Here is a 24,776-nt window from a genome sequence, read left to right as displayed (position 1 = left end):
AAAAGTCAGCAAGTCTGATTAAAAAGGAAATGGCTAAAACATATGTTTTTCTATGGTTCATGAAATGGCAAATGGGAATTTAATTTATTGAAACTGAATAGTGAATGGAATTTGGAGGTAGCTGTTATTTCTGTCTTTTTTTCTGTGAAATGGCAAAACGCATACAGAAATGAACATAAAAAGAGGCACGGGGGTGGAGTTGAAGGTGCTGTTGGGTACAAAGGGAGTGATTAGGCCCTGCACAAGCTTTGTGAGGCAATTTATAAACTTATGTAATACTCAGTGCCAATTATGTGTCAGGTAACTTGATCTTCTTAGTGATATCATCAAGGCAGCCTGTGAGGAAAATCTAGTGGAACAGCTTTCTGAAAATTATTACATTTCATATCTTTTTATGTATGATTCTAACCAATGAAAGAAGCACTGAAATTATATGCGTACAGTGGGGTCTCTACTTAAGAACGTCCCTACTTAAGAACAATCCAACTTAAGAACAGCTCCATTTGCTAAATTTTGCTTCTACTTGAGAACAGAAATCCAAGATAAGAACAGGAAAAAAAAACCTTTCCTGCTCTTTTTTTAACCTTAGGTCATCTTAGGTTAAAAAAAATTCTCCCCCTAATGGGTAGAGTACGTATTAACCAGCTTTGCATTAGTTCCTATGAGAACTAATGCTTCAATGTACAAACGCACCTCCACATAACAAAAAAACAGCCAGAACGGATTAATTGGTTTTCAGTCCATTCCTATGGGAAATTTTGCTTCAACTTAAGAACGTTTCAACTTAAGAACGCCATTCCAAAACCGATTAAGTTCTTAAGTAGAAGTTCCACTGTAGTTTCTATGGACGGAAAAGAGCAGATACGGATTAAATAGTTTTCAATGCATTCCTATGGGAAATGCAGATTCAACATACGAACTTTTCAACTTGAGAACCACCTTCCAATACGGATTAAGTTCTTAAGTAGAGACCCCACTGTATTTGACACTATTTATAGTTACCATAAATTTGATTTGTTAGGGGGAGAGAGGTTATAGCCTGATCTTAAGAAATAGCCTTAATTCTGAACAATTTTTCAGACGTTCCAGATGTTGTCATATAAAAAGCAGTTAAATTGAATTTAAAATATTACAAGAAAATCAGATGAGTGAAAGGTTGCATCTGACACTGCATTTAATGTGGATTATCACAGTATTAATGTCACAATTGATTCAAAACATCAAGACATGTCGCAATATCACTAAGGAGATGCATGCCTGGAACAAAATGGAAGCCGAATTATGGAATGCTTTAGATTTCCCTGCATTGACCTGTTCCTTAGTGACACTAACACAGGGTTGCCTCACCTTTTCTGTACTCGTCATGCAACTATCTTCAAGGTACTTGTGATGACTGCGTTCCTACAAAAGAAATTCTAAACTCCAAACCTTACTAGGCTAGTTTTAAAAAGGCACACTAAGTGTGCAGCAACGTACAAAAATGCTCACACTTTCAGGAGCATTGTACCTACAGCATGTGCAATGTTAAATGCAAGCAGTTTGGATGGGTGGGACAGAGGAACTGGATCTGTGGAAAGAGCAGCCTTTCTTCAATATGGAACTTGGCACTTGATGTATATGTTTGTGGCAACCTTTTGTGTCGGTGCACCATATACAGGCAAATCATGAGAGCCTCTTGTTCAGATCCACTATAGAAATGGCTGTTGTTCTGAACAGCACCTTAATGTGAGCCCACCCAAGTGGTAGCTGTGGCACACTGCCAAGATGTGCGCATGAAGAGTGTGGGCATCCACTTTTCCATGCAAGTGTGGTTTCTAAGATTAGGGCTGTTGCTGCTGCTGCTGTTGATTTTAAAAGAAGCAGCTCCAGAAGTAATCCTTTGGTGATATGACACAATGAACAACTTAGCTAACTAACCTGACAGCAAATTAATAATAGCAGGGTTGTCTTTGAGACGGTACACACTGAGCACTAATGTTGTCCACAGTCCCCCCCCCATGGAAGAGGGCAAACCATTGTGACTCATACCTTAGCATGGCCCATGTCTCTAATAAGCAGCGTGACATCTCGGGAAGGGGACAAATTTGATGTCAACAGGACACACATACTCACAAAACACATAGACAGAGTGTATCAGGGTGTGTCTGTGAGTCAGATGTCACCACCATGGTGGGCTGTTAAATATCACACAACCACACCTGGTTTTTCCCTTTTTTTTAAAAGACTTACTTTCTGCCTCGGGTTGAGTTAAAAGTCCCGCCGTATTTCTTCCGATTAAGGATGAGAGCAGCAATTTCTGGCACGTAGCGCGCAAACATTGCCTACATGCATGAAACAAAAACAAACAAAAAAGAAAATGGCATGCAGAGAGTGTTCTACTGCACCAGAGGCAGCAGAGCCTCTTGGAATACTTACTTTCTTCCACTAACCGCACTATAGGAACCACCATATTTCTTGCGGTTTCCTATTAACTCTATGATTTCAGGGACGTAGCTGGCAAACATGGCCTAAGGAAGAAGATAGGAGACAGAAGAAAAGACTAAAAAGAGAGGCCAAAGAAAGGGGGGGGGGGTGATGAATATTTTAAGAAGATATATCATCTGTAAGATCCGAAAATGCAAAAGTCTTAAGACCTATGAAGGTTTTTTTTCTCTCTCTCTCTCGCTCTTTTTTCCATCAAAAAGGTTTTAAAAAGTTTTTGTAAAATCAAAACAAGAAGATTGGACACAAAAGTTGGTCTTGAAAGAGACACACACTTCAGGAACTAAAGAAAATGGTCAAAAGAGGGAGAAAGGCACACAAAACAAAACAAAACAAAACCAAGAACAAAAATAAAATAAAATGAGGTCAATGTGGCATCCAATTGATAAAAGCGCTGCCATGGCTAACAATTTCTAAAGGGGGGTGAGTGGAAACATCGAAAAGCCGTCCACCGCCAAAACACCCCAACAAGGTAAAGCAAAGAAAAATTGCATATAATTACAAAATTGAATGCTACTAGTTTATAAAAGATGTATCAAAGAAAAGAAGGTGAGAGCAGAGGTTTACCTCTACTCACGTTTAAATGATGGTGTAAGTAAAATAATAAATATTTTTAAAAGGTCACCTTTTAAAAAAAGTTGGTAAGGACATGTAAGGATGTAAAAGAAAAAAAAAGGTGATGAGGGGGATGAAAATGTAATCTGCCATGTTTTGTCCAACAAACATTTTGATTGTGGCTGGATACTTCTAAGAGCTGCTGCCAGTGAACTTGGCCTCTCATTTTTGGTACAAGAGTATGAACCCCTTTGGAAATAAATGCAAATATTCATATTGCATTTATAACGTCGTGGACACAACATCTCCAAAAAGAGATGTATGTGAGATATACAAACATAGGTGAGCAAGCTTAAACTACTTTTCAGGCTGTAGGTATGTAACACATATAAAGGGAGGGAGGGAGGTATATCCAATAAGTTACTTACCTTGGCACCGACAGAGAAATTTAAGAAACATTTGGATTTGAAGCCATGTTGTACTTACTCTTCAAGCACAGCAGAGACATAACTTGCTGACCTTTTAGGAAATTTGTGATGACTGCGTTATGTTAGCACCATGTTTCTTGCATGGTGGCCAAGTGTTGAAATGAAAGCGAACATAATTTTGCCATTATCTGGAACGGGCAGGCGGCTCTTTAAAGGTGGTCCTAAGCCACAGTGTTTGTTGGAATATCGGGAAGGAACACGGAAGGAAGGGAGGGTTCTTGAAACCGCAGCTAACTTTAAATTATCATTACCATAACAACCCAATTAATATACTACAAGCAATTCCTAACTAGGCATCAATACTGCAAATTCCTAAGGCACTTTCTGTATCTGCATGCATTACATTTTAAGTGTTCTACTGCATTAATGTTTTTATTAGTTAAACAGGTCTGAAAAATGCAAACTTTACACATGCATTCTGAAATATTTTTAGCTGCTCATCAATTTGCTACAAAGAAGGTAATTATACTGTTGGGGGAGGGGGGGAAGAATCCAGCAGAAAAATAACATAAACATTTTACCAATCCCCCGAGGATGAAGAAGACCATGAAAAGGCGACCAAGTGTTGTTTTTGCATAAACATCTCCGTAACCAACAGTAGACATAGTAACCATTAGTAAATAAACACATTCCCAATATGTAAGTGCTTGGTTATTTTGGAAGTTTTCCCATGGATCCCCTGAGTTCTCCACCTACAACAAAAGAACAACAGCAGGTAAATTGCTTTGGATTCTGCAAAGCAGAGTGGAAACAATGCATTGATGAGACAGAGCTGAGCATCACATTGGGTAAAACACGTAAGACACAGGTTCAAATCCTTGTCCTGACAAGAATCCACTGCACTGCTATAGACAAGAACAGTTGTCTCTCTCACTGGGCCATCCCCATATGAGTCTTCTCTGCGTTAAAGTTATCAGAGGAGCCCCTTCTTCTGGTTACATTGCCAGCGCAGGCACAGTTGATGGGGACACAAGGCAGGGCCTTCTCTGTGGCTGCTTCCAGGTTATGGAATGCTCTCCCTTAAGAGGTCAGGTAAACCCCCCTCTCTTTTGTCCTTCCACCGACAGCTAAATACCCACCTTTTCATGCAAATTTTTATCAATCACATTTGAGTCCCTGAATGCCATTTTTAACTTAAGATTAATTTAAGTGTTTTTAATTATTAAGTCCTTTCAAGTTAAATTAAGTGCTTTTAAATATACAGTTGTATTTTAATGAATGTACAGATTAATTGTTCTTTGATGTTTAGCTTACTGTGTTTTAAATTCTATTTTTTTAAATATCGTGAGCCACTATGGTTTCCTTATCAGGCCAAAAGCCAGCAAGCAATCAAGCAAGCAAGCAACCAATCAACCAATCAATAACAGTAAGATCTCACCAGACGTCTATGACTTTGACTTAAAAAGGACAGTGAAACATGTTCCACCCTGACAACGCACGTTTAGGCACTGTATGGCAATCCACATGGACACAGACTGGGGAGACTCTGAAATCCCTCCTTTTCATCACATTTTACTACATAATGTTGGGTCAGACATTAATGATAAGTGTAACCTGTCCCCCCACCCCACCCCAAGAGCTAGTGAGGGTAAGCAGAGTGTGTGTATTCTGCTCTGAGCCAGTAGGGATTTGAAACTGGCAGGTTAAAAATATAGTAACAAAATATTTTTTTTAAAAAAACCCTGAGAATATCATATACAGTTTTAACTTCTACATCCACATGGGTGATATTACCTGCCTCTTCATACATCTGATGAAGTGGATTACTATTACTATTACTATTACTATTACTATTACTATTACTATTACTATTACTATTACTATTACTATTACTATTACTATTATTATTATTATTATTATTATTATTATTATTATTATTATTATTATTATTATAGTTGACAAGAGCTTATGTCATAACACCTTTTTAAAAAGTCTTAAAATGTCACAACACTCTTTCTTTTATGCCAACAAATGGACACAATTTCTTCCAGAAATCACAGTTGGTCCCTCAGGTAAGGTATGTGTTATCCTCACAAAATATATTTCTACTAGGTTTTAACCCATGGTGTGGGTTGGGGGTCATGGTCTTGGTGTCTGCGGGGTGTTGAAATGTTCATGGGTAGGGTGGGGGCAAATGTGATTTTCACTGAGGGTGAAGACGTGGAGGGAAAGGCTATTAAAGTTAACCCTCCACGCTATAAGTTGTGATGCCAGTTTGCCTATCTTGCTTTGATACAACACACATACTGTATATCCACAAACCAGAATCCAAGGATTCACACAGATCACAGTCTGTCTAATAATAATAACCAGGAATGCCACAGCTTATAACTGGCCAGAGCCGTCACAGATCTTTTAAACATTACTTTTACTGATGACAGCTCTCACAGTCCCCTAGCTAACATGGCCAGTGTTGGCCAACAATCCAAACAGATAACATTTGTTAGCTCCAAGCAGTTACACAACACACCATCAGAAGTAATGGGAGCAAGCAGCTCGCCCTTCTTGGCCAAGAGCCGTAGCAACTGCTTTGACCACCTGCTGCTCCCATGAGTAGCAATTTCTTAGGGCTGCAGAGCTGGCAGGAAGAAGGGCCTCTATACAGTGGATATGGAATCTTGCGGATGGTGGTCCACTTCTTCACCACACTTGGCTACAGGTCGCCACAGGGAAATGGCCAAAGGAATCCATCCCAAGAATGGAAGGCATGCTAGAAAATATCTCAGCAGAGGCAGCCTATGCTTTCCTTCCAGGCAGCCCACCAGAGGAGCGCAACACAGTATTGGGATTTCAGATTGTTTAGCTCCACAGAGGAACTAGATTTGTTAAAGTAATTTGCCTTAATGGTTTGTGTGCTGAGCTTTAGGAGGGAAGAAAAAGGCTGATTTGGGGAAGAAATTAAAACATTCTTTTATATGTCAGAATTAAAGTCCCTTTTGAAGAATTATGCACATAAATATTAGTAATACATAAGCTGCTTGTCGTATAATAGGATGTATAGCATCTTGCCTTTCGTGACAGATTGTACTTGCTGTTACTAAGGAAACACTGCCATCTCGTGGCCACTTGCTCTTATTGACAAACTCCATAAAACCTCTGTCATTTCAGAATTATTCATCATTAGTTTAGAGAACTAGTCTCAGATCTTGATCTCCATCTCACCCCAACCTCCTTTGAGGGAATATCGTTATTTCAATGTAAATCAATTGTGGATAGCTTCAAGTCAAAGACCTTTTGCTCTTTGGTAGATAACTAGTACATGTTCAGAAAAACATGGCGCCTCTTCACTTTCTGTCGAACTTCTATTCCACCTTCAAAGGAGTATTTGTGTCCATGTGTTAGCCTGAGCGTGCCAAGGTTCAAGTGAGCAGCAACAGTTTCAACTGCATGCCACCCTAATCCCATCAGTGTTTTTCACAGCATACTTACCAAATGTATAAATCCAGCTGCTGTCAGCCATGTGCTAATAAATATTGAGCACAGATTCACCAACTTGATGGAATTACTGGTTTCAAAAAAGCACGGGGGGAGGGGGGAGGAAGAAAGAAAGAAAGAAAGAAAGAAAAAAGGTATTTTTAGAGTTTCTTTTCCATTTCTCTCTCTCTCTCTCTGCTTTGCAAGGTCTAACTCCCATTTAAGCTCCATTACCTCCTCCTGGAGATCCACCATCTTCTTCACAGAACTGCCAGCCCTATGTCTTTGGAATAAAGAATTGTGTTGCTCAAAGTCAAACTGCCCAAACACCATTAACTGAACAACTTATCAGAGGGGGAAAAAAACATGAAATAGCTCAAAAATTTCAGAACATTAGTATCTGGTCTGACTGAATCCTTTGGTGTGTGTTACTCTTCCTTTTCTTTCTTCCCCTAAGATATGGAGGAATGAGCATATCTGCTGACTGAGGATGAGACTTTACCAGTGGGCTGCCACTCTAGAAGCAAGCCTAAGTGTGAGCCTCCCCATTTTTCACCTCACTAGTCAGGCTGACCTGATGTCAACTGGGCTCCTTGCACAGGCAGGCTGGTCAGAAACTGCCTGCAGCTTCTCCTGAGAAGCCAGGCACTGCCTGCAAGAGAGGGGCTGCCCTACTACTGATTGCTCACCCCCCCCAGCCAAATGATTCTGATAGATGCTGGCATGAAGGGAGGAAAGACAGCTGTTCCTCTTTCTGCCCCTCCCTGACTAGGTTCCGGAAGCTTCTAGAATGGAAGGAGACTGAGGGCATAAAACATGGCTGGCCCAGATGGCCCCTGTTTTCTTTGCTCTAGCGTAAGGAAAATCCATCCTCTACCCACAGGCAGCACGGCAGCCTGGTTAAGCGCAGTGCAGTTGGAAGCTTGGAAGCCGGTCAAGCACCCATTGCCACAGAGGTGTGGAAAATTCCTTTTGCATGATCTGCTTGCACACCACTTCCATCAAATGTTCGCCATCCAGTCAATTCTAACTCATGGTAACTTTTTTCCCCACAGTTTTCTAGGTAACGAATATATCGACGTGAGTTACCATTCCCCCCCCTTCTTGGAGTACTCTGGGGACAGGCAGGTAGCCCAAGGCTGCGCAGGCTGCGCCTCTTCTCCTGGGAGGCACAGTGAGAAACCAAACTCCCAGCGTTATGGCTCTACAGCCAAACTCGCTGAGTTAGTTAACCTAATTCACCGAGCTATCCAACCATGACTACTTACAATAAATCCTATATCACGCCACTGTTCTTTCTCAGGCATCTCCACACCTAATTAGCTTGGGATTGTAACCTAGTGGCTTAGTTACTGGCACCACAAGCCTTTGGTTTCGTTTCTGTTTCCTATGACAAGGTTGTTTCTCATCATGGCTGAATCGACTGTAGGTGAAGCTGAACGAATGATGTTGTGTTGCCCTCCTTACCCTGCCAACAAGTCCCCAGAGTTTTTTTCACCCAGTATGATGTTCTCCTTCCTGAAATTTTCCTCATTTATTTTAGCTTTACTTTTAATTTCTCATTACATGTCTTTATTCAGTATTTAATACTTTTCACTTCTCTTTATATGACTTAAGCATTCTGGCTTTTTGTATTTAACAACTGCAGCAATCTTGGTCTTTATTCATCAGATTTAATACTTCTTTGTTGACCACCCTCTCAAGCCAAAACATTCTGTAGCATTTAGCATTCTGTGATAAATCTACATTGCCAAAGCCAAATATAAGTTTTTTACTGTATGTTACGTTCTTCATCTAAAGGAAGCTGCTCTGGGCATTTCTATTCTGATTATGCCACCACTGTTCATTCAATCAAATTCCAAGTTACTTACATAACATCAGCATGTTCCACCCTTAACTGCATTTATTGGACTGCTTGCTTTTTAATGTTTACTATGGCTTTGACTTTCTTCACATTTATTTTCAGACCGCCTTCATTACTTACATTATTAACTGAATAACTTTTGCAGATCATCTAAATTACCAACTAGCACTCCTCTACCATTTATCAAATGTTAAAAACCTCTCTATTGAAAATGATGCCATTACTTCAGCCAGCAAGTACTCTTATAAAGATGTTCTTGGAGTACAACTTGAAAATCAATAGTGGGCGTATACATTCTTGTGGTACTCTTCTTCCTATATCTATATCTCCTGTCTATTCTTGAATTTTCAGTGCAGGGTTTTTTTTTTTGTTTTTTTTTTTGCCAGTACAGATTGCCAATTACAGGAATAATCTCTTGACCTTGGTTTACTAACAACTCTGCCACCTTATTATGTTGGGCTTTATCAAGGGCTTTCTGGGAGTCAATAAAGCACGCATACAAGCCCATATTCATGTTACTGCATTTCTCCCCAAGTATAGGTAAGCAGAATTAGTGTTCGTTTGATTAGAAATACTTCTCTGAATAAAAACTGGGTACCACTAATCCTTTCTTTGCACTTGCTTTAAATTCTGTGATTACTATTCGGAAAAAAAACCTAAATCAAATGGCTCTTTCAGCTAACTATACTGCAGTCATTGTAAGCTGTGGTATATTCCTTTTTTAGCTGTGTAGTAAGAGTTGTTCTTGGCCAGATTTCACAAATGATTCCTGTTCTGTAGATTTTGCTGAAAATATTTTAAGCTGCCATATTTTATTAACTTTAATACCACCATTAATACGTCATGGGCTCAATAAATTTTTCTGTGTTTTGTTAACCATTGTGGATTTCTGAACTTCTAACCCGGTATCAACATCCAATATAATAAATTATGTGGGTTTATCTATAATTACTTGTTTAATATATTTATTCCACATTATGACCCTTGATGTCAAGTATCAGAGAGGTACTGCTATCCACAATAGCGGGTATTGTCATTCTTTGCCTATGTCTGCTACCTACGTGATCTAATGTGAACAGAAAATATTCATGGATTTTCTCTAGTCTTCTACTTTTCTTTATTATTCAGAAACTTTTTTCCTTTGGATTCCCAAACTTTGTTTCAGATGTTCTTATGTAATTCTTTCTAGTTGATGTTGTTTTTACTTTTCCACTTCCATCTCTCATCCTTCAGCTTCAATATTTTTCTACCATCAAATGCTTGTCTTACTTACATTTTTACTTTCCAACCGCTGTTGATCACATTTGCTAATACCTCTGTTATTTTAGATCACTGGTTCTTAACCTTGGGTTACTCAGGAGTTTTGGACTGCAACTCCCAGAAGCCTTCACCACCAGCTGTCCTGACTGGGGTTTCTGGGAGTTGCAGTTCAAAAGCATCCGAGTAACAAAGGTTAAGAACCACTGTTTTAGATCAAGTCTCGCTTGTATCTGAGCCATTTAAAGGTACAGTCTAACTGATGCTATCATTAATTTCTTCTTTAACACTAGCACATACAATTTGATAACTTGTTTAATATCTGTGAATCTTCTGTTGTTTGCATTTTTTAAAACATGTGGCAAACTACACTAAAAACAACATTATGGTCTAAATTTAGGTCAGCTCTGGTATGTTTTCATTGATGTATCTCTTTTCCAGTACATTTGATTTACTAGGATATAATTTATTGACAGGGGCTGGACTTGATGATCCATAGGTCCCTTCCTGCTCTACAGTTCTAAGATGATGATAATGATTTGGTTCCTTACCCTGTTCTTTACAATGTCGTCCTGTAAGAACTTCCATGCAAACAGTCTCTTGGTAGCAATCTGAATGTGGTGTTGCTGACTACAAATTCTTCCTCTTCACAAATTATTTCATGTGTTGTCCATAATTATTTCAGGCTCTTTGTCTGTGTTTTCAGGACCCTATCTAAGCATTATAAATTTCTCTTAAGAAAGTATTTTCCATATAATGTCTTTAAATTCTTCATAAAACTTTTCAGTGCTTTCTAAATATTTGTCAGAAGTTGAGGAATAAAGTTAGAAAATGTTAAAGCCAGGTCACGTATACAAAAAAAAAAAAAAAATCACTTCCTATTACAGAGGTACAAATGACCTTGTGAAAGAAATCAGCCCAGTGTTTCCAACATGTGTGTACCTCTCCATCACTGAAGTATTTCTGATTCAAGACAAGAGCTTGTGAATGGCCAATATCCAACCAGCTGGAATTCTGGATTTATTTTTAAAAAAATTGCTACAGTGGTTCTCTTGCATGTTTATACAAAAGTGTTTTCTGCCTGTACATATGAGATGCCCTTGCCTTTTCAGAATTCTAAATATAGATGGATTAGTCACCAACATTTTCCTGGTCTTTAAGCTCTTTGAGACATCTGTGCAATCCCTATTTCTGACTGAGCTCAGTCTAAGCCCCTGCAGTTTTACTGAAACCTCATTTAAATCACCAAATAGGAAGAAGTAATCAGTTTAAATTGCTCGCTTCACTAATTTTAGAAAGCTAGTATGAAGGTGGGGATGGAAGATGCTCTTGAAACAATGTGTGTAACTATATAACTTCAAAGTTAACTTCAAACAAGTAATGGATGCGTCTTTTACATGTGTGCATATGTGCGATGAGTGCACTTTACCATAAAGTCCATTGATTCAAATGGGCCTACTTTAACTGCGGCTTACTTTAGTACAGAAAGTCAGTAAGAGAAGACCCATTTGAATCAATGGAATTTATGGAGGAGCTGACTCATTAAAAATACCCATTCATTCAATGGACCTACTTAAGTGCAATTTACTGTGCTGAGCAAGAAGATTTTGGCCTCTGCAAAGTTACATAAATAAATAAATTATATATTTATATAATATAAATAAAAACCCATTTGTGTGGCAGAAACACAATGAAAATTTCTGGAAATTCATGTAGCAAATAATCCAGATTACGCAAAAATTCTACAGTGTTTTGAGAGACAGGCTTCCAAAATTTTAAAGATAAAATTCTGCGTTGACCACCAGTATGGTATTCCAGCAAAATTTTGGTGGCAGTATTATCCCACACAAGTTATTAGCACTCCCCAGGAGATGATCTTTAAAACAAAAGGCAGGCTCTATTAAGTTCTTCTGGCTTCCATCTCTCTGCTAGCCACAATGATCCTATATCCCTTTCTATAAAGCTAATTTGGAACAAGTGGACAACTGTGCTGAATGAGCCACTTGCTTATCCAGCCATACACTGGATGTTTCTAAACAGAATATGTACTAAACTAATCAAATTATATCAGGGTATTAAATCAACTGCTTGATTATGGGCATAACTGATATAATTAGCATAATATATTCCTACGGAAATTGGCTCCAGGACTTTAGCTTTTAGGGTCAGAGGGTGTGATTTAGAAACTCTTATTATGTCAAATGCCTGACGGAATGGTAAACTTCGCAAATGTCTTCTCATCTGTTTTGCCTGACTTTGCTTGCACCCTCCTCATGATTCCAGTATGGTGCAAATAGGATTCAGAGGGCTTGAAAAATAAAAGAACAAGGGGAAATAAGGAGAAGAAGTTGAGGGTTTTGTCCTCTACTTCACCAGGGACTTAAAGTGTATAACCTAGTAATCATACTTTTAATTAGGACTTTAAAGGGGGAGCAGGAGAATAACATATATATTGTAGTTAAAGAGCTGACAAACTGCCTACATGTGCATCCAAAGGGAAAGGGTGTTTGTCAGAATGTGCTCTGTAGAACAAGTGGCAAAGATCCTAAAACTACTGGAACACATATAGATTGAACAAATGTGTGGCTATTCTGTTGTGTCACTTTACTGGGCAGAAAAAAGCTAACTCAAAACATGGGAACATGGGTGATATCACATTGCATTTAACCTATATTTGTTTTAAGATCATCTGCAAGGTAGAATTGTATCTAGCAATAACCAACCAATTAATTACCACTGAGAAGACATAGAGCAAAGTTTGGCAACGGAGAGGTAGCCAACTATGTGAGAAATAAAAGTATGCAGTGAATAGAGCAAAATATAAGCCATCTAGGGGCAATTAATCATTAAGTTTATTAAGGCCGTACTCCTATGAACACCCTAGTTTGAAAGTAAAACCCTTCTGAGTAAACATTCATAGAACTGCATTGTAAATCCCTGGATCTTCTATCAAGTAGGGAAAGGGCAATTTATAAAGCTGAACATGATCCTCCCAAATGCTGCACTCAATAAGGTTATTAAGTAGTCATTAGTTCAACAGCAACAGCAATACAAAAATGTCAAACAGAACCTTTGCTAATGTTTGAAAAGCAGGCCTAATCAGTTAGAAGTCCTTTCAGTGCTGTGAGAAACTATAAAATAAGCTTTTATGCAAAAGGTCACATTAATTCCTTACCTTGTTTTAAGGATATTCAGAAACTGCAAAATTTCTGAGAACTGTATCAGTCTAAGAGCTCGTAAAAATCTTAAACCTGTAATTCAAAAGGAAAAGAGAAAAGAGGATATTAGATTATTAGATATTAGATTATTTCCACCTCTGCGTGACTTACAATAGCAGGTATTACATCAAAAGTAACTAACATGGTATCAAATACCTCTGAAATATTGCTCCATGTTGAACATCCCCACACCTTGGTCAGCTATATTCAGAGAAATACAAATTTCTTTCCAGAGAAGCACCTATGCACCAAGCACTTACTACAGTAATTATAAAACATATGGAAAGCTTTAATTCTGAGATTTGTTGTAAAGGCTCACAACAACCTCCCAAAGCTCCCTGAAATAAGGATGACATGCAAGAGTTGAGATGACCTGCTTTTAAACTGAAAGAGAAGGTACTGTACATGCCTGTGATTAAGATGATAATTCTATATGACGTAAATTCTTTTGTTGAAATATTTTGCATTGTCACAAAAAGTTTTATTTGTCAGGAGTCACCTATACTGGAGGGTCTGCTTAGTAAAATCTCTCCTGTAGAACCAAATTTTAAAAATCAATTCTATTTTTTTCTTCTAAGGAAAAAAAATAGTGAATACAGATAGTGGCATTATAGTTGGCTGCACAAAACAGAGAAATACTGTAAAAGATTAAAGGCTTAAATTATTAAGGGAGGTTTATGTGGACAGGATACAATTTTGTTGGGAATCTCTCTTCTAGGATGAAAGGTACATTGGGTATTATAAACACACAGCTTATGAAGGAAAGTGTAGAGGTCAAATTTGTGCATAGCTATGCACTCAATATAGTGTTTGAATTAATCCATCACACATCCTTATTTTATCACGATTCGCAATTCCCTCTAACAGAATTCCCTATCAGCTGGCGCAGGCAAACAGGCCCACATGAAGCCATAGTTCCAACATCACAAATGTGCATACAGAGGCATTTATTAAATTAGATTGTTTTTCAACATCAACAACTTGTTACTGTTCCAGTTTATGAATTGCCAACATGTTGTGGCAGAAGATCTCTTTTCCAGGCTGGCTGGATCCAGAACAGAGAATATGTTTTGGTGGTGGAGCCAGTCTGCAACATTTTATATAGGATCTATTGTAGTAACATCTACTGCAACAAAGCAATAATGAATGGGACCGGAAAAGTACCATAAGGTCTGCCCAGGGGCTGCTAGATGTGGTCAGCTCATTTTTAAAAACTTTTTTTAAAAAAAATTCAAGATCAGAAATCCTTTCCAGTGATACCACATATTGCTTTCAAACTCCTCTCAGTACTAAAAAGAAAGAATGAAAGAAAACTAGTTGGCCTTCCAATAAGTGGGAAGGATGGGGTATTATGTGAGAAGAATACAATATTATGTATAGTAAAACGGCATACTGTATACTTATTGAGAGCCTCAATCCAGAGGCTAAGGAGAAAGATACTCTCTTTATGTTACTTGGACTATATTTAAACAAGCTTCCAAGATGACCAGGAACAATTATCTCATTATAAGGAATATTTCTATTTTAAAAGGTGGGTTGGTCAGAGAAATAATTTTAATGATTTATAGACAATAATTTTTTGATAAAAATGTGCTTAGAACATAAAGGGAATTAATGATAAAAACAACATGTAATTCTTGTGTTACAGATTCATATCGTGTTCAATTACAGCCACCTAAATCAACGTCACTGAAGGTAAATTTCATTGTAATAAAAGTAATACACAGTGGCTGTACTTTTGTTACTTAGTGTAGTAAGTCACAACCAGAACAGGCCCACAGAATTATTAGGATATAGTCACTCAGCATCTTTGTAAGTTCCACTGATTTAATGACCCTACTCTAGTTGTGACTTACTATACTAAGCAACAGGATCTCAACCCATGTATAATTTCTTTAAACACTGAAAATACAGTATCAGGAAATTGTTACTATATCTGATTTCATGGGTGGGTGGGAGAGAAATCTGACTCTGCTAGGAGATATCTGGCTAGTCTGAAATGGATCAGTAAACATTACTAACTGTCCATTACCAAAGGACTTCATAAATCACTCTGGATTATACTGCCTAAATGCAAAAAACGCTTGAGACAACCAGGGCTGGATTTTTGTGCTGAGAGTCTCAAAGCTCTATTCAGTTCTGACACTCAAAAGAAATTATTTGGAACGCTTTTATTCTAAATTTCTCCTTTTCAGAAGGCTTTGGTTTATGAGTCCTGGAGTAGTAAAAATGATTATAGATACCCCATAAATAGACCTGCAGGCACATAAATGAAGCAGCCTTTCTTTTGTGTTCAAGAAATTCAACAACAAAGGAGTCCTGTGCTTAAGTCCTTAAGATCAATCACCAAACAAAGAAAACTAATTAGCAAACAAAAGGTCTGAGAGAAGCTCCTGTTGAGACACTCAAATTCCCGCTGCCCTGAAAGATTGTCTTGTGCCAGTTACAGACTTTCTACATCCGCTTCTGCGTTCGTTCTGTATGAACATTACCTCAAAGCTACCTCATCTTTTTTGAAAACTCATTTGAAAGTGTGCACATTTTCACCATGCAGGAAAATGGCTTTCTGAGGTGGTGGAAGTCTATGCAGAATTTAACCATTATCCTTCCACAATGCTGAAACTGACTACAAATGACAAAGAATCAGTATGCCATAAAGGTTTGATTAGCAAAGGAAAGTACACCTTTCAAATAAAGAACAACAAATTACATATGGTTTAATTACTGAAAATTAATCATGCGTTTTACCACTAGCCACAATAGCAGGGCAATGCACACTGGCTTGTTCTTTACATGATCACTCATATTAACACACAATAATAGCACTTCATCTGCTTTATTTAAGTGTATTTTAGAGACTGACATAATAAAAGTGAGACTAGAATATCTGCCCTGGATAGTTACAGGCTATCTTGTAACATTATTCACTCTGGCATGAATTTATTATGAGAGTGTGTCTTAAAAAGACAGTGGGAGCTTAAGTCGAAAACAAGTCTACGATGGCCACGAAATCACTTAAAACGGCATTTCTGCTCTGGCAGATACAACCTAGGATTTCTTGTTGATTCATGATAACAAACACTTTTAGCAGTTTCTAATCTGAGGCATTACAATGTATGGCCTGGGAGGTGCAGACTCCCACTGGCCACTTCCTGTGTAGTTTTCAAGATAACAGGATCCTGCCCACTTTCTCAAAGGGCCCAGTTGATTAGCTAAATTGCAGGGGAGAGTTTTTAAAAATTCTGTTGCCGAGCTTTTGAAAATGCAGAGTAAAAATTCTACCCAACTGCAAGTATCATGTATATCTTTGCAAGTATCATGTATACTCCTGCATGTACATCCTTCAGCCTTCAAGCCAACACCAGGTGTAGTTCTCAGGGGTGAAAAGGCTGCATACACTTGGTGTGATCTAAGATTATGTATTCACATGTTCAGAAGTGTCCTGCCCAAGGGGTTTTATTGACTATCCTAGTTGTGATTTGATTTTCTCACTAAAAATCATTACTTTTGAGCTAGAAAGATAAGAAAAACATTGAGTGTACTTCTACATGAAAAGCTGCATGCAAACACTCTACTCTTGAATTTAACTTATTAGGCAGATGGTAAAGCAGTTCTGGCATTAGTTGCAACTGAAGCAAATTTATCACTGCCATGATAGAAATACTACCAATACTATACTTGCCCTTTGAACTGCATGGGTCTAAACAGCACGGTTTGGGTTATACACTGATTTTCTTATAATGAATGAATGAATGAATGAATGAATGAATGAATGAATGAATGAATGAATGAATATTCCAGTAAATACCGTGCCCCTGGCCACCCAGAACCCCATGAGTTCAACTCTGAAGCATCAAAGTGGTAAATTTGCCTTCAAACACATCTCTAGATCAGTCTCTAGATCAGCAGGTCCCAAGTATCTTTAAGGCTCATTACACATGGTACTGTATGGAAAGGATTGTCAATGCTATGGAAGAGAACCCCAACAGAGAGAACTGCTCGCTCTCTCTCTCTCTCTCTCTCTCTCTCTCTCTCTCTCTCTCTCTCTCTCTCTCTCTGTGTGTGTGTGTGTGTGTGTGTGTGTGTGTGTGTGTGTGTATATCAAATGTTTATGCTTTGTAGTTACGATTTTGGGAGCATAAGAGTTATAGATTTTGAACTACACGGGGTTCCAGCACCCCTAACTCCAGCTTATACAGATGCACACCAAAGACACACTTTGTCAGAATGGACCTCTGCAGATCATAAGTGCATCATATGGGAAAACAGTTATGTCACACAAGCAGAAAGAGAATCTACAAAAAGGAAGGTATGAAAATGTTTACTTGATCAAGAGCATTTCCGAGAGGAATGCAACGATCCTTTAAATAATCATAGAACCATAGTAAAGTTATTACTGCAGAAATCCTGAGACATGTGGTAACCCACCATAAACAACTGATTTTTTTTGCAGAAAGTAGAAGTGTTCTGTAGCAGCCTTGCAAAATTTGATGGACCCTTCCCAACCCCCAGACCTCCTCTCCCTAATAAATATTAACAAGTATGTTGATAGCAAATTATCATATCTAAATTGGATTATGAGAAATATTCTGTATGAAAGGAATGATATTCTTTTAATTTACCTAGCAGTTTAGCAGTTTATTGCTCTGCAGCCAATGTTTCTAAATTGTTATAAGTTTTATTAAGAGCACAGAACACAAAGCCGAAGAAAAAGCATACTACAATCCTGCCTGCCAATTAGGAGAAGAGCAAGATGTAAAAGATATTCAAGGCCAAATATGACTTGTTTTTCTCTGTCTTGAAAGAGGTTGCATGGGGCAAACTTAGGAAAGACATAGGGCCTAGCTTTACAAAGCTTATCATCAAGTTTGAAACACTGTGGCAGAATAAAACTAAAAATTTAAAATTTGCTGACTATCTTCAATCACTGAAACAGAAACATAAGGCAAAAACAGCCCAGTTATTGAGATATGTGAGGACCTCCGAAACAAAGCTGCAGAACTATATATTCTGAACAAGCCAGAAACAGTTCTACTGCAGTTTGTCCCAAGGAGGAGAGAAGTCAGTAGCCACTATACTCCACAAGGAGGATTTTGAGAAGTACTGGGGAAATCTGTGGTTCTGTGCCACTGAAGACAATATAACTGCCCGCCCCGCCCCCCGCTGGCTCTAATATGAATGTGATGCTTATAGTTCCCTACCACCTATGTTGTAAGTGAAATAAAAGATAGAGATGTACATCATAACCCAGTTGGTTATTTTGCACTAACTATAATCTGCCATGTCCAAAGGCAGCCCCACATGTAACACACTGCAGTTACTTACAAGAGGATGGCCTCGGAAAATGGATAATAGTGCCCATGCTATTCTTTCCAGTAGGGTCCTGGGCTGGGCACACAACCAGAAAAGAAGGCCAGATTGAAAACTAAGGAAATAAGCATTTTAACATATTTTGCTTAATGTGATAATGTATTGTTTAATTTGACCAATGACTAGTTTTTAATGAACACTTCCTAGTTCTATAATCTTTTAGAGGTGGCAACTAAATATATTTAGGAAGCTCTGTCCAGAAGGACAGATGCCTCCATTCACAGGTAGTGAACTAGGATGGGAAACACACAGCAACCTTGTGCACAGAGGAGAGAAGCTAAAGTAATAACCACATTAGTATTGTATTAAAGCCAAAGCAAAGCTTGCTGTTTATTTACCACCTGTTTATTTACCATCCCATAGTGCTTAAAGCACTTTCTGGGCAGTCGACATATTAATTATGCAGGCTACACATTGCCCCCTCCCCCCATTGAGCTGGATACTAATTTTACTGACTTCGGAAGGATGGAAGCTTGAGTGAACCTTGAGCTGGCTACCAGGGATGGAACCCTGGTTCGTGAGCAGAGTTGGGCTGCAGTACAGCATTTTAACCAACACGCCACAAGGCTCCAGGTATACCTGTCTTTTTGCATAGCTAGGTACATCAGCCCATAGGGAGGTGAGTGCAAACCCAAGAGTAACTTGTTTTATTGTTATGTTTGTTCATCTGCCTGTTTTATCCTCATTCTCTTTTAATTCAAGGTACCCCTGAGCACATACATTGGGAATATCTTGGAGCGCTTGTGCCAAAGTTTCTGAAATGTGTCCAGATATGACTGGCACTCAAGATGCAAGAATAAAAAATGGTTCTCTCCTCTTTCTTGAACTTGATGGGAAACTAGCAACACAATTTAGGTCATGAAAATTCCATCATCAATCCCCCCCCCCTTTTTTTTATGAAAACAGATGTGATTACTTCAGCCTACCATTTGGGCCTCTGCACAATCCTCTCTGCTAAATTCATGCTTTTGGGAAGATTAGGCAAAATATCAGAAACTGGTCACAGATTTGAAATCGCAAAGCAAGGGAGGCTCCTGGACGAAACAATCCAAAGATAAAAGAGGCTGGGGAATTCACAACAGAGGTAAAATTCCTTTGTGGCTCAACCCTCTTGCATGATTTTTGTTAAAGGCACCAAGAAGAAGGTACAACTAAAAAAATGGCAGGAGATCTATAATCTACTTTTGATAGCCATTTTTTTCAAAGAACAAAATTATGTATGAGAGTTTTGGACCACAGTAGTGAGGGAAGGCCCTCCTCACGGACTGTAGATATATGTGGAAAAACTGTGCAAGCATCCTAAAACAGTATCCTCTAGTTTTACCGGCAGAGAAGAAGTAACATCATCACTCCATGCTTATCTTCAAAGCTGAGAAGAGTGTCTTCATTATTTGGGTAAATACTATATTTACCCAAATAGCTTCCTGGAGTAATTCTGAACCCTAGAAAACTCAAGCTTATTTCCTACCAACCATGCCATGAAGCCTTGGCCTTGTTTCCAAGACATTCATAGAGTCCCCACCCCCCAATAGTTCACTTAAAGGTAGAAGTGAAATCGAACAAAGTTAGAATCATCTCCATCTTTTTCTTCTCTCTTTCAGGATGACAATGCAGCTTTTTCAGACTCCACATTCTATTCACATCCAGGACATTTTTCTGCACAAGCAAATATATAATTTCATTTCTGCTGCTCAGAAAACAGTGAAGCTTCAGCTGGGAACATGCTTGAGAAGATGTAGCAGCTCCTGCCCCATATCTTTTGGACCACATAGAAAGGAGCACCAGTATCCCATCAACTTCCATAGCATCTCCTGAAGCAGCCCCTTCTTTCTATACATGCAAATGTATGGTCTGTTGCTCCGTTCCTTTACATGGGGCAAGAAAATAAGATTTGATCATATGAGAGCATGAGCAATTAAGCCTCCTGGAGAACCATGTGACTGACTCGCTGAATGTATTTATTTATCTATTTATTCAATCTTCCATTCAACCTATATACCACCCAATAGTGCAATATGCACTCTCTGGGAAGTTGACAACCAACATAAATCAACATCAATTACAAGCATCATCAACAAATAACAAACAAATGACTAGTACTACCTAAGCTTTTTGTTGCAAGTCCCATTTATGTATGTATGTGTCAGAATGGATGCAAGTGGGAACTATACCAAAACCAGGGCTTAGACACAATTAGTTACACATAATCAGTTATATGTCATTAATTTATTTCCCCAAAACCTAATGTACACATTACATCAGTGTTGTCATGTATGAACTATTTCCTCATTCCTTCTGCAGTGTAATGTTAGCTTAGTGTCTTTTATACATATAGGGAGGTGGCCTCATTAACTGGAGGTGAGGTTCAAGTGTTGGCTCATGCTGTGTACCATACTACTACCTCATGCTCTGTCATGGGTGTTCATGTCAAGATGAGGAGAAGTTGGCTGGACCATGAGATAGGAGAAGCTGACATACAGAAGCTAACTTCCAGTTAGATTGCACTTCAGTACTGGTAGTGAAATAGCACCCCCTCTATCCAGAACCTGGAATTCATTCCTTAATGTTAACTTGATAATTTTAGTCTGCTGTGCTACCCACAACAGGGCAAACGATCAGTAGCTCAACTTTTAGACAGACAGACAGACAGACAGACAGACAGACAGACAGATAGATAGCAATGGAACATGCTACTACAGGAACTGAGGGGTCCCACACATCTGAAAGCTGCCCTAACAATGGCAGCTTTCAGATGTGTGGGACCCATCAGTTCCAGCCAACAACTGTTTTATGAGATTTGTAGTCCATTTGGAAAAAGTGCCAGATCGGGGAAGAAAACTTTAAAACTAAAGAGCACTGCAGAAGGAGTCCATAACACATAGGAATCAAGGGTGACAACCCATATGCCATTCTCTACAAATCCCACAATTGATTCAAACACTAACAGTTTTACAGAATAATTAACTCTAATCCAATAAATTAAACTATTTCATTTCCCTAATGCCTGCAGCAACAAATTAACCTAGCCATGTGCAACATTAACCATTAATGAATTAATTTTCAAACCTAATATTCCAACCTAATATTCCTCCATCCCACCTGAGACCAGCTGACATCTTTAGCAAATACAGGACACCCTCTGTGGCACACACAGATCTTCCCTCCTCAAAGGAGGGAATGGCTAGTGGGCTCAGGGAATGTCTGAAAGCGGTCACTGCGTCCCCTCAGCATCTGCCACAAGACAGTTATTGCCATTGCCTCATGGCAGGGCCAGCTCTTGAGTGAGAAAAATAGAGGGGGGAAGAGAGAATGTGGGAAGCAAGACAAAAAGAGACAGAAGCAGTTAGGAGCTAGAGAGAAAAAGAAGAAAGCAGAGAGGCTGGAAAAGCAGAAGACGAATGCTAGCAGCAAATTTTAGCAAGTGGCAGCATGATCATACATTATTTCTGCTCAGGTGTGGTGATTGTTTTTATCATGTAAAAACAGCCAGTTAACCTTAATCCTTATTGATTCGGAAAAAAGTTTCCTTCTACCTAATAGGATTTATTTCTGTTCTGGTGTTTGAGGTATGCTCTCTAACTGTTACCGACTAGTGATGTCTTCTCTGTTAATGGACATGTTTCTGAATTACAGTAGTTATGTTTTATCCTTTGGAAGAGGGTGGTTATATTCTATCGTACTTGGGAAAATGAGTTCACACATATTTACACAGGGACATATGGAACAAGAAAATTAAAAGAAGCAGGGGATTAGGTTTTTTGCCATATATTTCAAGATCTTTGAAACAAATTTTTGTTTTATAAAGGGGAGGCAGGGACGGAGAGATCAAGACAGGAAATTACAGTCAAATATATGTAAAGTAACAGGGTGGATTTGATTTAAATCAAATTGATTTAAATCATGATTTAAATTTACAAATCAGATTTTTTGATAATTTTAATAAAAACATTTTTAAATTTAAATTGTAATTTCAATTGTGATTTAAATAAATATGATTTTTAAAAGCATCATTGATTTTTCTATACCCTGTAAGGACTTATATGTTAAGAACTGGAATATATAATAGAAAGCTTTGTAAATGAGACACAAGAAAAGGACAAGAAAAGATAATATAGCCTTTATAACAGATGCAATATTCCATCTAGTGAAAAGTTACTTAATTTTTTTCAAACTAATTCCTTATTTAATTTACAGTTAAAAAAGAGGAGTGCAACAAAAATTTAGAAATCAAATGAAATGAACTTCTTGTCTCTACACCTCTTGATCAACACCCTTCCCTTTGCAATTAAAACCAATCTCCCAGTATGATATTATCTTCCATTTTGCAGACTGAAATGTAGGAATCATGTAAAGACTTACTACTGGATAAAACAATACCACCCGAGGACATTTCTCTTGGCAAACTGATGAAGGGCCCTGAATTATTGCTACAAAAGCAACTACAAAAACTGCATTTTGGAAAACAAGAAAATCACCACTGTGCTACTATTACAATAGATGGAAACAAGAAATGAAATCAATCAGAGATAAAATCACAGAGGGCAAGGACACAGAAAAACACTTTGGATGTTCCTTACCCCAGTAGGAGCCAACCCTATAACAAGACACCAAGGTCTGCCGGAAAGTATGTTGTTCTTCTTTTTCAGGGACATTATGCCCAGTTTTAACTCTGTATCCATTTTTGAATAAATCTCCATGAGACTTCTTGCGACGTCTGGTAGTTTTATATGTTTCCGTCCGTGTACCCCCAGAGGGGTTGTGGTAGACCAAAATCTTACTGGGAATCATCACAGCAGAACTTCAGGGATAGTGATGGAGTGAATTTTGACAACAGTATTTCCCAAATTCAAGGCAAAACCAGAGTGGGGGGGGGGGGCTGAGGGGGAGGAAAGAGAAAACTAAAACTAAAAAAGAAAAAAAATCCAAAATTATATTTTTAGAAAAGAGAAAGAGTCTGCTGATAATCAGACTCCTATGCTGGAAATACGTTTCTTGTGAAAAGGCATGGGGAAATGACAGGATTTAAGCTTGTTGTTGTACCAAAAAAGAAAGCATAGCCAGGGGGGGAGCATCCTGAAGAGAAGAAATGAGAACACCACGTTCTATTCCATCTTCAGTTCTGTTCCCTAAAATACAGGGAATGCCACCAAAGCTGAAGTGGCGAGGCAGAAAGACCGTCTCTGCAGATGCTCTTCTGATTTGTACAAAGCCAAGGCTTAAAAGACATCTCCTATCCGGATATTACCATGTAAGCTTCTTTCCTATCCCCTCCAACCTGCTTCCTCTCCAGCTGGAGGAAAAAAAAAATACAGACTATTATTTTGTAGAAAAGAGATACTTTGATCTGCAAAACCCACAAAATGTATTTGGTTGTCATGGAAATTGTTCCTTTGACAACACTGCATGTCCTGTGTTAGGCTAAAAGTCCTGTACTGCAGGGAGGTCAGATAATCAGTCAACTCTTACAGGATTTAGTCCTTATGAATTGGGGAGGGGGCAACGTCCACTAATCCTCAGTTAATGACAAGTGAAGTATCAAATACTTTAAGCTAGAACAAGAAGTAGGTATAAACATGCTATATCCTCTATGATTATGGTCAGTATTCACATATTTCTTGCTTCCAAATTCAAGCCAATCCCAAAGTGTTCAGGTTAAGATAATGATAATCAAGGTGTTTTTAAATGAGCATTACTCTTTCGTAACAGCACAGAATTTAAGCCTGGGCACAGCTGTCAGATACTGATTTGTATAATCCATTATGAATTCAAATGTAGTATTCTTTCTGAAGCTCCACTTTCCTGCCAAAACTGTCATTTGAAATCTTCTAAACTAGGCTAATTCAGGGGACTGTTTACTTCGTACGTCTGTTTCACCAAAAAGAAGGGTTTAGTGACTACTGGCTGTCCAGCTGTATGAAACCTTATTGTGCATCTGTACTCAGGAGCGAGGTAGTCCCTCTTGAAGAGCTGGAGAGAAAACCTTTCTCCAGTACACATAGGCACTAATCTCTCTTGAACAGCAAACTCCTCATTCTTACGCTTGGTTGATGGCTAAGAATGCCCATATGTTCTGAGTTGAGTGTGGGGACTGGGCTAGAGTCTGCTGAAGTAACAAAAATGTCTTGTCTT

The 24,776-nt window shown here is 38.5% G+C and overlaps 1 protein-coding gene across 34 annotated transcripts in view; it reads right to left on the bottom strand.

The window, feature by feature from the left end:
* Positions 1 to 24,776, bottom strand: part of KCNMA1 (potassium calcium-activated channel subfamily M alpha 1) — a 668,230-nt gene that overhangs the window by 241,859 nt on the left and 401,595 nt on the right. For 23 of the 34 annotated variants that reach the window (XR_013543877.1, XR_013543878.1, XM_072995024.2 and 20 more), the window contains exons 6-9: positions 13,235 to 13,310; positions 6,954 to 7,029; positions 4,046 to 4,216; positions 2,416 to 2,507 (exon numbers count right to left, since the gene is read on the bottom strand). Coding sequence is in view for 31 of the 34 variants with exons in the window: in XM_072995024.2 (XP_072851125.2) it covers positions 2,416 to 2,507; positions 4,046 to 4,216; positions 6,954 to 7,029; positions 13,235 to 13,310 (415 nt within the window). In the remaining 3 variants the exon portion in view is untranslated. Of the gene's footprint in view, positions 1 to 189; positions 2,508 to 4,045; positions 4,217 to 6,953; positions 7,030 to 13,234; positions 13,311 to 23,224; positions 23,979 to 24,776 lie in introns of those variants that run through there. The other 11 variants (XM_078391064.1, XM_072995010.2, XM_078391067.1 and 8 more) reach the window with 5 other exon arrangements.

This window comes from Pogona vitticeps, chromosome 3 (assembly GCF_051106095.1).
Source record: "Pogona vitticeps strain Pit_001003342236 chromosome 3, PviZW2.1, whole genome shotgun sequence".
Lineage (NCBI taxonomy): Eukaryota > Metazoa > Chordata > Lepidosauria > Squamata > Agamidae > Pogona > Pogona vitticeps.
Note: the sequence above shows the minus strand (reverse complement) of the source record. Positions and strands in the feature narration are given on the sequence as shown.